The sequence below is a fragment of the Phlebotomus papatasi genome, chromosome 2 (assembly GCF_024763615.1).
Source record: "Phlebotomus papatasi isolate M1 chromosome 2, Ppap_2.1, whole genome shotgun sequence".
Classification (NCBI taxonomy): Eukaryota; Metazoa; Arthropoda; class Insecta; order Diptera; family Psychodidae; genus Phlebotomus; species Phlebotomus papatasi.
Genome location: NC_077223.1, coordinates 11,371,146 through 11,383,765, shown reverse-complemented (window position 1 = coordinate 11,383,765; position 12,620 = coordinate 11,371,146). Strand labels below are relative to the sequence as shown.

Sequence of the window (12,620 nt, the reverse complement as noted above, 5' to 3'; positions counted from 1 at the left end):
CTTGCTTGACTATCACTGGTTATTATCTACTTCTATTCTAAAAATGAGGGTTGCTCTATTCCTGATTTATCTATTGCTCTCTGGATATTCCTCTGGATATACCTGTAGAGTCTTCTTATTATTATTAATCGTATCGGAATACTTTATTACAATGTAATTGCTATTGTATTCTATGACGGAAGAATCTGCTAAGTTTATGTATAGACCGCCCAGGAGTGCGTTCTCGCAGTGTGGATGCTTCTTCCCAGCATTTTCCCAGCATCAGCTTCTTCCCAGATTTTTTTTTGGGCAGAGGCGATGGATTTTATTACGTTTTATCACTGAAAATGTCTTGTCCTGGACATTTGGTTGCTTGCACCGGGTGGGATTCGAACTCACAACTGTGAAAGTCGAGCCAGGGATCTCATCCGCCCAAGACCCAGCAGTCTTTTGCCTATTGGGCCACTGAGATCCTAGAGATTCTGTAGATCCCAGATCCCAGAGATCCTGGAGTCTTCTGATTAAAGGGTGTCCGGATAGAGTTCGAGGACCCTTGGTGCCTAAACTGAGCAGTGATTGCCTTTAGAAAACGCTTTTTGTTAAGGGCGTTACTCATGGGCGTACCCAGCTAGGGGCGGGGGGGGGGCAGCTGCCCCCCCCCCTAGAAGCGTCAAAAAAATTCAAAAAGAAGCCTTAAGATATCTTAGAAACTTGACGTGATGGACCTCAAGTTTCTTCGGGGGATATGTTTAAAAAAAAAAAGCACCGACGACTCCGACAGTTTATTTGAAGCCATCAAATGGAGTAGTCAGAGGTGAAATTTAAGAAAAGCTGAGGTCGTACATTGATTTTGAACTTTGATCGGTTGAGATGTTATGCAGGTCAAAAAGGCTCAAAATTGCATATTTTCTAACTTTTTTTATCAACATAATAAAAAGTCTATTTAATTCAAGCTCCTAAGCATACAAAAGCATAACATTTACACTATATTTTTTGACATTTTATTAAAAGAAAAAGAAAAATTCGGCCGTTAGGACCTGATTGTCGAAATGTTGAAAAAAACTCACTTTTCTTTTAGTAACGATTACTTAGAATAGATTCATCTGACCCCAGAAACCAATTATTTTCTGTTAGTAGATGAGTTAAACTCGTACTTGAACTCGAGGACTTATTGGGTTTTTGGGAAAATTTAATACAAAAATATGATTTTCGAAGTATTTTGCACCACATTTCGTCTTGCAAAAGAAATGGTTATCAAAGCAACAAAAAATCCTTCGTTCAAGTTAGTTTAACTCAGCGTCTAATAGGAAATAATTTGTTTTTTTTTGACGTTGGATTATTCTACTCTAACTAATAGCGACTACTGAAAAGTAAGTTTATTTCAAAAAGACATTTCCAAAAATTTGGTGCCAATTTCCAAGGACTAAAATTTTAAAATATTTGAAAAATGCAGTCCAAATATTATATTTTTACATACTTAAGAGCTTTAATTGAAATAATTTTATTACGTTGACAAAAATGAAAGAAAACATGCTGTTTTTAGGCTGCGTGATCCATGTAACCCCTTAAGGGGTTACGTAGGTCAAACTGACTAAAAACAGCACATTTTTCTGTAATATCACAGCATAATAAAAAGTCTATTTAATTCAAGCTTTTAGGCAGATAAAAGTACAATATTTAAAGTATATTTTCTGAAATTTTCTTTTAAAAATTCAGCTGTAGGGATCTGATTTTCGGAATTCGGAGACCTTTTTAAAAAAAAAAAAAAACTTTTCGATGGACAAGATTTCTTAAAATAAATTAATCCGAAATCCAAAAACCAAATATTTCCTGTTAGCTAATGAGTCGAAGCAGTCCTTCATCATTATCATCATTGTCATTTTCAACAGCATATCCCTTATTGAAGTTGCGTCCTTGAACGAATTCCATTTCTGAATTATTTTACACCATGTTTCGTTTTATAGAGTGAGTTATGATCAAATAAACACGAAATCCTTCGTTCAAAGACTAGTTTAATTCATCACATAACAGGAAACTTAACGTTTTTAATATCAGAAAACATAGCTAAATGGCTGATTTTGAAAATTTTTAAATTAAAATTCAGAAAATATAGTTTAAGTCTTGTTCTTTTTATTCCTAAGAACTTGAATTAATTTTTTTTATTATGCTGGAAAAGAAATTTGGAAAAAATATTCTGTTTTTTAGTCTTCTTGACAATCGTAACTCTTTAAGTAAATTTTCGTTAAATAAAAATATCAAAGCTAGAAATTCTCAGAAGCATATCAATAATTCTCTAAAGACTGATAGTCCCTTTTTGCATTGAAGGGTATCACGAAACGAAATGTTAAATGCTCACCGTCACCGCCAAAGCCTAACCGTATTTCGTTAATTTACGAATTTTCATTGTAATTCTTACGCAAATTCTCAATTACCGTGTTACCTTATCTCTTACTTGGTGACACTAGGTGAAAATAATATGAGAAAACTAAAGAAATAAAGCGAACATGCGATAAACGGTGAGCAAAAAACTTTACGAAAAACTGTAGCAAAAAATCCTACAGTTTTTTCCACTGTTTTTCGCATTTTCGCATTGCCACCGAGTATGTGATAAGGTAATACGGTAATTGAAAATTTGCGCAAGAATTGTAATGAAAATGCGTAAATCAACGAAATACGGTGAGCATTTTACTGTCAATGTGATTCTGCTCTAAATATGAACTAACGGAATGCATCCTTGCTGTAGTTATTTGGTAAAAAGTAGCGAATAATTTCTAAAAATTAGTTTGATTTGTGGCCAATAATATGGGAGACAATAGACAATACACTTGTCCGAGGAACACTGATGATCGTTCCTTAAGAATACCTACAATTTGAGCATAGAATAATCTCTGGTGAAAAGTATGACCATCTTATTTTTATAGATATATACTTTTTAATCCATTTTGTTTTACGTTTTTTTTTTTCAAAATAAAAATTATGTACTCCCCCCCCCCCGCACGCTAACAAAATTTGAGACTTAGCCCCCCCCCCCTAACTGAAATCCTGGGTACGCCCTTGGCGTTACTGTTTTTAATGGCATCCCGAATAACTGGCGCTCTTTAGTAGTTGCCATTCGGAATTTTAAGACGACCCTTTTGCTTTTCAATGTGTAATTTCCAGAAAAATATTTGGGTATTCCAATATTTCAAAATTATACTTAGCTTAATTGAAAATTTCCAAATGTGTCCAAAATAGCTCCTCTTATCCCTAATCTTCTGTAAATGTTCTGCATATTATACTTTTTTGTTAATGCGATTGGTTTTGCTTGTTATTCGGTTTATATCATAGGTTTTACCACCAGCACCGCCTGGTCCGGCACCACCACCTCCAATCAGGCCACCAAATAGTGTGCCACCAGTTCCACCACCACCAGCTCCGGTAATTCCACAGCAAGTACAACATCACCGTGGAGAAACGACGGTAAATGAACTTCCAGCTTTTATTCAACGTCAAGAGAAAGATACATTTGGAGTACGGTCCGGATGGGGTGCTGGAGGCAGCAATAAGGAGACGTGTGATTCGTGGGGAAAAGCAGAAGCTGCTAAACTCGATATGGTTTACGAAACCAGTAAGTTGCCTTGAGATTAGGGAATTTTATCAAAATTTTATTCATGTATTTGTGCTATTTTTTTGTTTCTGCAGATTTCAAGAAGGAAATTGCAATTGAGAGAGAAAGATCACGATCACGTTCGAGATCGCGTGATCGGGAAAATTTCAGCGAAGATGTATGGGATCGGGCAGAAGTGGAGGGTCCACCATCAAGTGGTAGCGATCGTGAACGTGAAAAGGATCGTGAGAAGCGTGAACGTCTCTATGAGATACGTCAGGTGGAGCGTGAGCGTGAAAGTAATAAGGTATATCAGCCAGTACCGCCAAAAAGTATTGCACCTGACAAGGACAAAATTCGTGGACCATCCGAAAGGGCAACATTCAAGACACACATGGCGCAGAAAAGTGCCCAAGAGAGGGAGAGAAAGAGCTCAGCATCGACTTTGGTGTCAAATAACACGGAGAAAATGGATGAATTGGATAGTAGTCCGGACAATTGGCCACTTCCAGCAATTCCGGCACCTGTTCCAGCTCCACCATCCCTCAAAATGCCAGCACTGGCCTGTCTCACGTACAATCGTGTGCCATGGAAATTACGCGTTAGAAAGGAGGTCTTCCGTCCGGCTGAAGCAATTGGTCCACCAGCAGCTCTCGATCTTCTCTTTGCCCAAATTGCAACAGATGTCTTTGGGCGCACGGCATGCTTGAGAATTACGCCCAGTGAACGAAGGGCTGCTCTGAATCTTCTCGAGGGACATGGGGTTACAATGGAAAATATCCGTGGTCAGGTTCGTGCAATTGTAAAGCGGCACTTGGTGGACTTGGCACGCAACTGGCCTTTCTATTTTGCACGATTGTTTGTCGTGAGTGGATCACCGCAATTGTCAGAAGTTAGCATTCTTGCTATTTCTCACAGTGGAGTCTACCTAGCACGTCGCAATTCGGAACACCTTTTGGTCATTAGATCGATACCCTTTCCTGAACTCCAAAGTGCCACAACATTACCGCGTCCGGCTGCTCTTCAGCTCAATCTTCTCAATGGCAATCGCATCGTTCTCCATGCACCAAGAGCTCCAGCTATTCAGAGTATGCTGATGGTTTTCTGCCAGGAATTTAAAGTGGTGAGTGTCTTTTATGCTTTTTATTATTAACATTTTATGATGCCCTGAATTTTTAGATCAATTTCCTCAATTTTTTTATTTAACTCTTTCGCGTCACACTTTTTTATTCAGCAAGTGAATTCATGTGAAATTGGGTGTTTCCTTATGCTTTATGATCAAATATAAAAGTTCTGAGAGAAAAAAAAATTCCATTGCGTGAAAACTCGGAAAAACTCCGGGTCATATATGACCCTATTGTCGACAAGGGAAGTATACATTACATACCATTTTCAAAATCTATATCACGGGCTTTTTAAGAGTTTTTTTTTTTGCTTGAAGTTATTAATTACGCTTGCAGAATACTCTAAAAAAATATTGCAAAATATGTTATAAATTCATCAGATATAAGATGAAACTTCCAGGAGCAAGGTATTTTCCTTCTGGATTTCACAAAGAAAAAAACAATGTCCCAACTGTCCCAACTACATTGTTGGCACGAAAACACTTTCATAAACTTTTCCCTTGCCGACAATAGGGTCATATATGACCCGGAAAATTCTACACGCTTTTCTGGAAAATTGAGAGTAGTTTATTATATCAAAATATGCAATATACAATCTTTGGATATTCTATTTTGGGTTTCTAAAGAACTTTTTGCTGAAAAAAAAAATAAATGAATATAAAAAATTTTGAACAAAGTTCGAAATTCGTGATTTTTGATCTCAAATATTTTCTTTTCCTGAATATCTGGAGTCTTGAGAAAATTAGCCAAGAATCACACATCCTTCTATTATGATGTCGTGCATAAACAAATAGATTTCAATTAATGTAAATAGTCAAAAAAAAATTTTCCCCTGGTCATATATAAGCCTAATGACGTGAAAGAGTTAATGAATCCCCTCAAAAAAATTCATGATTGAATTCTTTGATTGATTCTTAAGCCTCCTTGTTTCCAATAATTATGTTCCTCAAAAATTATAAATTTTAATTTTATTTTACTGATGCCTTTTTATGCATAAATTTTTTTTGGAGCTGTCGGCTCAGTTTTCAAGACTTTTATTCATCGTAGATTTAATAATACATTTTTTTTTCAACACAATTTATGATGCTATTCCAATGAAACATGTTTTTTAGCACTAAAGTGCTCCTGCATTATCGATTTTTCTTGGGGTTTGTGAAAGTGATTAAACAAACTTCTGTTCGCTTGGTACGTATTCCAAAGAAATTTTATGTTTGTGCACAGAGAGCAACAATCAGAACAAGTGATTCCCAACCCACAAATTTAACCCAATATTCTTTGCTTTGGTTCCTGCCTCGACTGTTTTCCCCTAAAACCTATTCTAAAATCACCAAATAACAGTCATGACAGGAACCAGTTCAGAGAAAAGTCGATTATGTAGAAGCACTTGAGATCAGGAAAGTGCTAAAAAAACATGATCATTTTTCAATTGAATAGCATTAAAACATTCAAATATTGACCACCGGTCGAGTCGAGGAACCGGTCGACTCGAGGGCACTTTACCTTATTTACCAAAAAGGTGTCTTAGAAAATCAGGTGCCAACGGCTGAATTTTTAAGATTTTTAAATGAAAATTTATTATGTTGAAAAAAATATTAGAGAAAATATGGTGTTTTCCAGTCTTTTTTGACCCACATAGCCCCTTAATTTAAATAGGTCTATAAATTTTTTGCCATCTTCCCCGCAAATTGTAAAAATGAGGTGTGGAGAAAATTGATTTAAAGTTTTGGATGTTCGCCCGAACGTTTGCAACTCGGACTTTCCTTGCTTTCGTCTCTGTATATTCGAAAATACTTCGAATTAAATTTTGAAATTTTTATGGTAATTCTTAAATATTAGGTCAAGTAAAAAGTTTTGAGCTTTTTATGTTTTATCTTGAAGATGATTTTAACATAATTGGAATTATCCGATTTTGATTAAATAGGCGCCGTTTTCTTTGTTAACTTTTGCCCATCTTGAAGGCAATTCTATAATTTCAGAATTGAAGAAGTTCTCGTTTCTAAACTTGACTATAGGTCATTTTTACAAGCCTTTCATCAGGACAGAAAATTTTGCAAGTGCTTGAAAAGCATGCAGTTTTTTTAACCATAAATCATAATTTGTCTAAAAAGAAGAGATTAAGAAGCTGAAGAATAGTCAAATCCTGTCCCGGAATCGCCACGAACAGGACCTATGCCAATGAATAGACTTTGGTGTAGGTAACAACTGTTATTCTGGGACCAATGTTCTAAGCCATGAGCGAGGGGGGGGGGTATTCTAGTGCATAAAACTATTTCATAGAAGAAAGAATGGTCAAAAGTAAATGGACGCTGGTTTATCTTTACCCCAAAATGCGAATAGGCCCGTTTTGTAGATACTGATATAAGTCTAAAAATTACCAGGAGGGGAATTCTGTAACGCTCTGGCAATGTCATATGACAAATTGGGTTTGAATCTCAGGAGAGCTTTTTCGAAAATGCGATTCTGTAGCCGTGACATTATCAGAAGTCACATATTTGAGATTTCTGGCAATTAAAATGGCATACGAATCTTGTTAAACAAATCTACCAAGACGGACTGTATTTGCATAATATCACTAAGTAAAGGCATTTTATTAAAAAATCGGTGAATTGCATTTTCGAATTCATATGATATGACAAAAAAAGCTCGATTGGCATTGTCAAGATTCGAACTCACGTGTGACAATGCCACAAAAATTACAGAATTTCCCTACAAGAGGGGAATTCTGTAACGCTCTGGCAATGCCATATGACAAAATGGGTTCGAATTTTAGGAGAGCTTTTTCGAAAATGTGATTCTGTAGCTGCGACATTGCCATTTCAGCTCACGTGTGGCATTGTCAGAAGTGACCTATTTTAGATTTCTGGCAATTAAAATGACAATGAATTTTGTTAAACAAATCAAGCGAGACGTACTGTATTTTCATAAAATCATCAAGTAAAGGGATTTCATTAAAAATTCAATGAATTGCATTTTCGAACTCATATGATATGACAAAAAAAGCTCGAATGGCATTGTCAGGTTTCGAACACGTGCGTGATACCCCTCCAGACTCAGGACCATAGAAAGCTAGGAGTCCTTGCGAAAAAACCTTTATTCTTCCGAAAAATCTTTGGTTTGTCAACGAATTTACAAATACATTGCATTGCTTATTAAATTCTCAGTATAATTTATTTGCTTTCTTTGCAAATACATATGAGCCAAACTTTGCAGGAAAAGTAGATCTATAGACAATTTAGAAAGTAAAATCAAACTATTTTAAATAGTAGAAAATAAATATTATAGAAAAAATTATTCAAAACTGATTCACAGATCATCAAAGGAAAAAAATGAATTTGGTATTTTAAGAGTCTAATTTTGTTAATTTTCTTTGCTTTGAAGATGGATTTTCTATTAAAGAAAAATGGGTGAGTAGGTAATGCAAATGTTGAGGAAATAAAATTCTACAAGCACGGAAACTGTTTAACAAAAAATGTGTTTTATCTTGTTGTATAAAACTTCAAGAAAAAAAAGAAAAAAAGTGTTACGCATTTGCCGGAATTTGTTCCATCAATGATGTGAAGAATCAATGATGTGTTTGTTATATGACTTTACCAAACAAATAAATTGCATTATTATGTGTTATTATTTATTGCTCGAACGCGTAATGTATAGAGACCATAGAGACGGAAAGGTGAGAGCGAGACTTCATTGAATGCAAATTTTAGTTTTATGTTTAGAGTCTATTCGAGAAAAAACTCTGTTTGCGTCTTCCTTAGGAGATTGGGAAATTTTTATTTCTAAAAAAAAGTTATATTTGAACATTTCATTACTCAATTGTAGCTATATCAAGTGCTAAGCTGAATATTGACAAAATTCAAAAGTCTAAAAACTTGTAAATGAAGCAGAAGTAGATTTGATGAAATGTTCAAATATTTTGATTCTATAAAATAAAATTTCCCAGTTTATTTAGAAGGTTTAAAGAACCAAAGAAACTATCATATGATAATCATTTAGAAAACAATGTTAACAGAAAACAGGAATTAAGTTAACTCCTTTGAAGTTTTAGTCCTAGTCCATCCTTGCTAACTGCAAATGCTATAAGCGATATAAATTTCAGTAAAATTAATTTTAAGCGATTTTCGTGATATCAGTGGCGACTAGTTAACTCTTTCCGGACCGCAGCATATTCTGCAAGCCAATTTCACAATTTTTAATCAAAAATATCTAAGCTCAGGAATTAATTGAGATCCTACAAAAAATATTTCACATTTGTACATCCTTATACTATGTAATCATCCACAAGAATCGGATTTTTATCAGTTCTGAATAATTAAAAAACATTGTTTTTCATATAATATTCATATGCTTCTTTGGGTACTACAGTCCCAAAAGAGACGAAAGAGTTAAGGGGGTTTCCCTAATTACAATGTCGAAAGAAATCGATATTTTTTTCTTAGATCGATACATAAACTGTTAGGTTATCGTACTCGCCGAATAGTCCAGAAGTGGCGTCAAGCGATTATCACCTTTTCGAGCACTTGCAAAATTTTCTGTCCTGATGACAGGCTTGTAAAAATGAACTAGTCAAGTTCAGGAACGAGAACTTCTTCAATCCTGGAATTATAAAATTGCCTTCAAGATGGGTAAAAGTTAACAAAGAAAACGGCACCTATTTCATTAAAATCGGATAATTCCAATTATGTTTATTTCATCTTCAAGATAAAACGTACAAAAGCTCAAAACTTTTTACTTGACCTAATATTTAAGAATTACCATAAAAATTTCAAAATTTAATTCGAAGTATTTTCGAATATACGGAGACGAAAGCAAGGAAAGGCCGAGTTGCAAATGTTCGGGCGAACATCCAAAACTTTAAATCAATTTTCTCCACACCTCATTTTTACAATTTGCGGGGAAGATTGCAAAAAATTTATAGACCTATTTAAATTAAGGGGTTATGTGGGTCAAAAAAGACTGGAAAACACCATATTTTCTCTAATATTTTTTTCAACATAATAAATTTTCATTTAAAAATCTTAAAAATTTTGCCGTTGGGACCTGATTTTCTAAAAGACCTTTTTGGTAAATACATATAATTTTCCGTGGACAAGGTTTTTCAGAGTCAGATAAAGTGCCCTCATTCGACCGGTAGTTATTTATTCAATTTATTTATATTTATCATAATATTTTGCGAATGATCTAACATTAATAGGTCAATTATTCTATAAATAATACGAATCAGTGACAATTTCATAGCATCAAACATTCAAAAATTGACCCACCGGTTGAGTCGAGGAACAGGATGAGTGAGGGCATTTTACCTTATATTCATCTGACGTCAAAAAACTTAATATTTCTTGTTAGTTGATGAATAATTAATTTACATTTTTTTAATGAAATTTGAATTTTTAGCAGAATTTTATACAAAAAAAAAATCAATTTTCGGCGTATTTTACAGCACGTTTTGTCTTGTATAATAAGTTGTTATCAAGATAAAAAATATTTTCCATTCAAGTACGAGTTTAACTCATCAGCTAAGAGGAAATATTTAGTTTTTTTTTTGAGACATTAGACCGAATATTCTCTGAGAAATCTCGTCCACCGAAAAGTATGTGTTTCTCAAAAAACCGTTCACAAAAATCAGGTCCCAATGGCTGAATTGGGCTGAATCGGCTGAATTTTTAAAATTTTGAAATGAAAATTTCAGAAAATATAGTTAAAATGTTGTGACTTTATATGACTAAAAGCTCGAATCAAATATTTTTTTTATTTTGTCAAAAAAAAAGATGTAAAGAAAATGTGCTATGATTTTTTAGTCTGCGAGACCCACATAACCCCTTAATTGAAGCTTATTCTCTTCATAATTAAACTCTCTTTTAGTAGAACCTAAAAGGGCTTTGATTTTTTTTAATGTTTTATATCATGTTGATAAAAAATTCCCAAATTTGATTTTTTTTAAAAACTTATTAAAAAGTTCTGGTTTGACTTGAAAAAAGTTCTCCGTTTTTCTTGATGTTTAATTATAAAATACACTTTTAAAAATTTAAAAAAACTTTAGATTTTTTTTCGCACAAAAATTACGAGTGGCTGATTTCCCGCCAATTAACTTCAATAAGATGCTCCAGTGAACTACTAATTTGTTGTTTGAAAATAAGTTTTGTTAAAGTTTGTACTGTATGATCAATTAATGAACAGTTTTGTTTTTTTTTACAAACATTTCTTCCTAAATCCTCGAATACAAATAGAATTTTTTCGTAATATTTTGTCATTTGTTCGTAAATTTCTGTTTTTCCAGTAAAACTTTATAAACAACAAAATATTGCAATTTTTTGTTTATATACGAACCTTTTCCGAACAAAATTTTGTAAAAGAAGTGAATATGTTACTAACATGATTTACAAAAACAATTTTTACAAAGTAAAAATATTTACAAACTAGTTAGTAAGTTATAAACCCTCAGTGGGAATTTATAAACATTTTTGAAATATTTTCTTTGTACTCTAAAAAAAACAGTTTTGTTAAGCGGACAAATGGATTTTTCTTAAATATTGTTTAAAGATTGTTGTTACCAATTTGATAAAACTTTTTCCTGCAAATTATATGGAAAAACATCCTTTTGACAAACCTTTAACAAGATCCAGTTGGCTGCCGATTGAACTAAACTTTTCCATTTGCTGGAAGAACAGTCTTTTGGCAAACTTTTCTTCTCAATTTGACAAAACTTTTTTTTTTTTTCAAAGTAGTTAAAGTTAGTTCCCTGAGTTATAATCCCTTACAAACAATTCTTTTGAAGATATGAACACATTTTGACCCCTCGTTTGGCTGCTGTCAATTATCTTTGTGCAAAATTTCACTTTTTAAAAATCCTAAAGAATAATATCGAAGTAAAGAAATTTGACTGAAGTATTTTTTTTGCTGAAAGATTGACAAACCTGTGTCTCCACGGTCTCGGACGGCCTTTTTCTATTTCCTCTTGAAATCCGGCAAGATTTCAGCTGGGCTGAGCCTTCTCCGTGAGATCGGTCTTCTAAATTTCCCAGTAGGGTGGAATCACCACTTCTCGCCAGTGCCCCACTTCTCGCCACGTATATTAAAATCGCTATTTTTCACGATTTATGAAATAAATGAGCCGCAAAGTTACTTGTATTTTTATTGCTGCTACGCGTATAGAGTCGAAAAACACTCATTTTTTGTTTTGAATTTAAAAGTTTGAGCATTTTTAAGAGGAATATTTTAAGCAAGTGCATCGAATCCTATATTTCTTACCAAATATAGTAAGTGTCATGAAACTTTTATCGAACAAAATTTACGATTTTGAATCAATAATTTGTCTATTGAACATTTAATTACATTCGACGAATACATAAAATTTGTATTTAGTTAGTTAATAATTCATTTTATATTATTTTTATGTAAAGATGAGCGCTGGCGGAAAGTGGTAATATTCTAAAATTGATTCACCACCTGTCGCCATAGCTTTTCAATAGGCGAAGCTAACTTCACTTCATAGATTCTCAGTTGTCAAATTTGCTTTATTTACTTTCTACAATAGTTTAATAATTTGATTTCTCAAATAAAATTGAAGAAAAATCATTTAATGTGAGTAATAATAAGGTGATCATGAGGAAAAAGAAATACTGAATGTATTCTTTGCATAATATTGCTCAAAATAATCGAGTTTGAACTTTTCCAAGTGGGTGGCGAGAAGTGGTTACAGAACTGGCGAAAAGTGGTAAAAAGTGGCGACGAAGTGGTTATTTTTGCATTGTTAATAAAAATCAGTTTTTATGTACTCCCACGTTAAATTGTAGGACACTTGTTTTGAAGAATCTAGAGCCAATATATCTAAGTAGCTTTGTGTCAAAATTGAGTTATCTGATTATAAGGAGTCAAAAGTTATAATACAGTCGATTTCACTTTTTCCTAAAAGTGGCGATAAGAGGTTACTCCAC

The 12,620-nt window shown here is 33.6% G+C and overlaps 1 protein-coding gene across 1 annotated transcript in view; it reads left to right on the top strand.

Moving 5' to 3' along the window:
* The window catches only part of LOC129803744 (unconventional myosin-XV), a 60,326-nt gene that overhangs the window by 28,710 nt on the left and 18,996 nt on the right, over positions 1-12,620 (top strand). The window contains exons 5-6 of the mRNA XM_055850513.1: positions 3,307-3,586; positions 3,661-4,688. Coding sequence (XP_055706488.1) covers positions 3,307-3,586; positions 3,661-4,688 — 1,308 coding nt within the window. The remainder of the gene's footprint in view (positions 1-3,306; positions 3,587-3,660; positions 4,689-12,620) is intronic.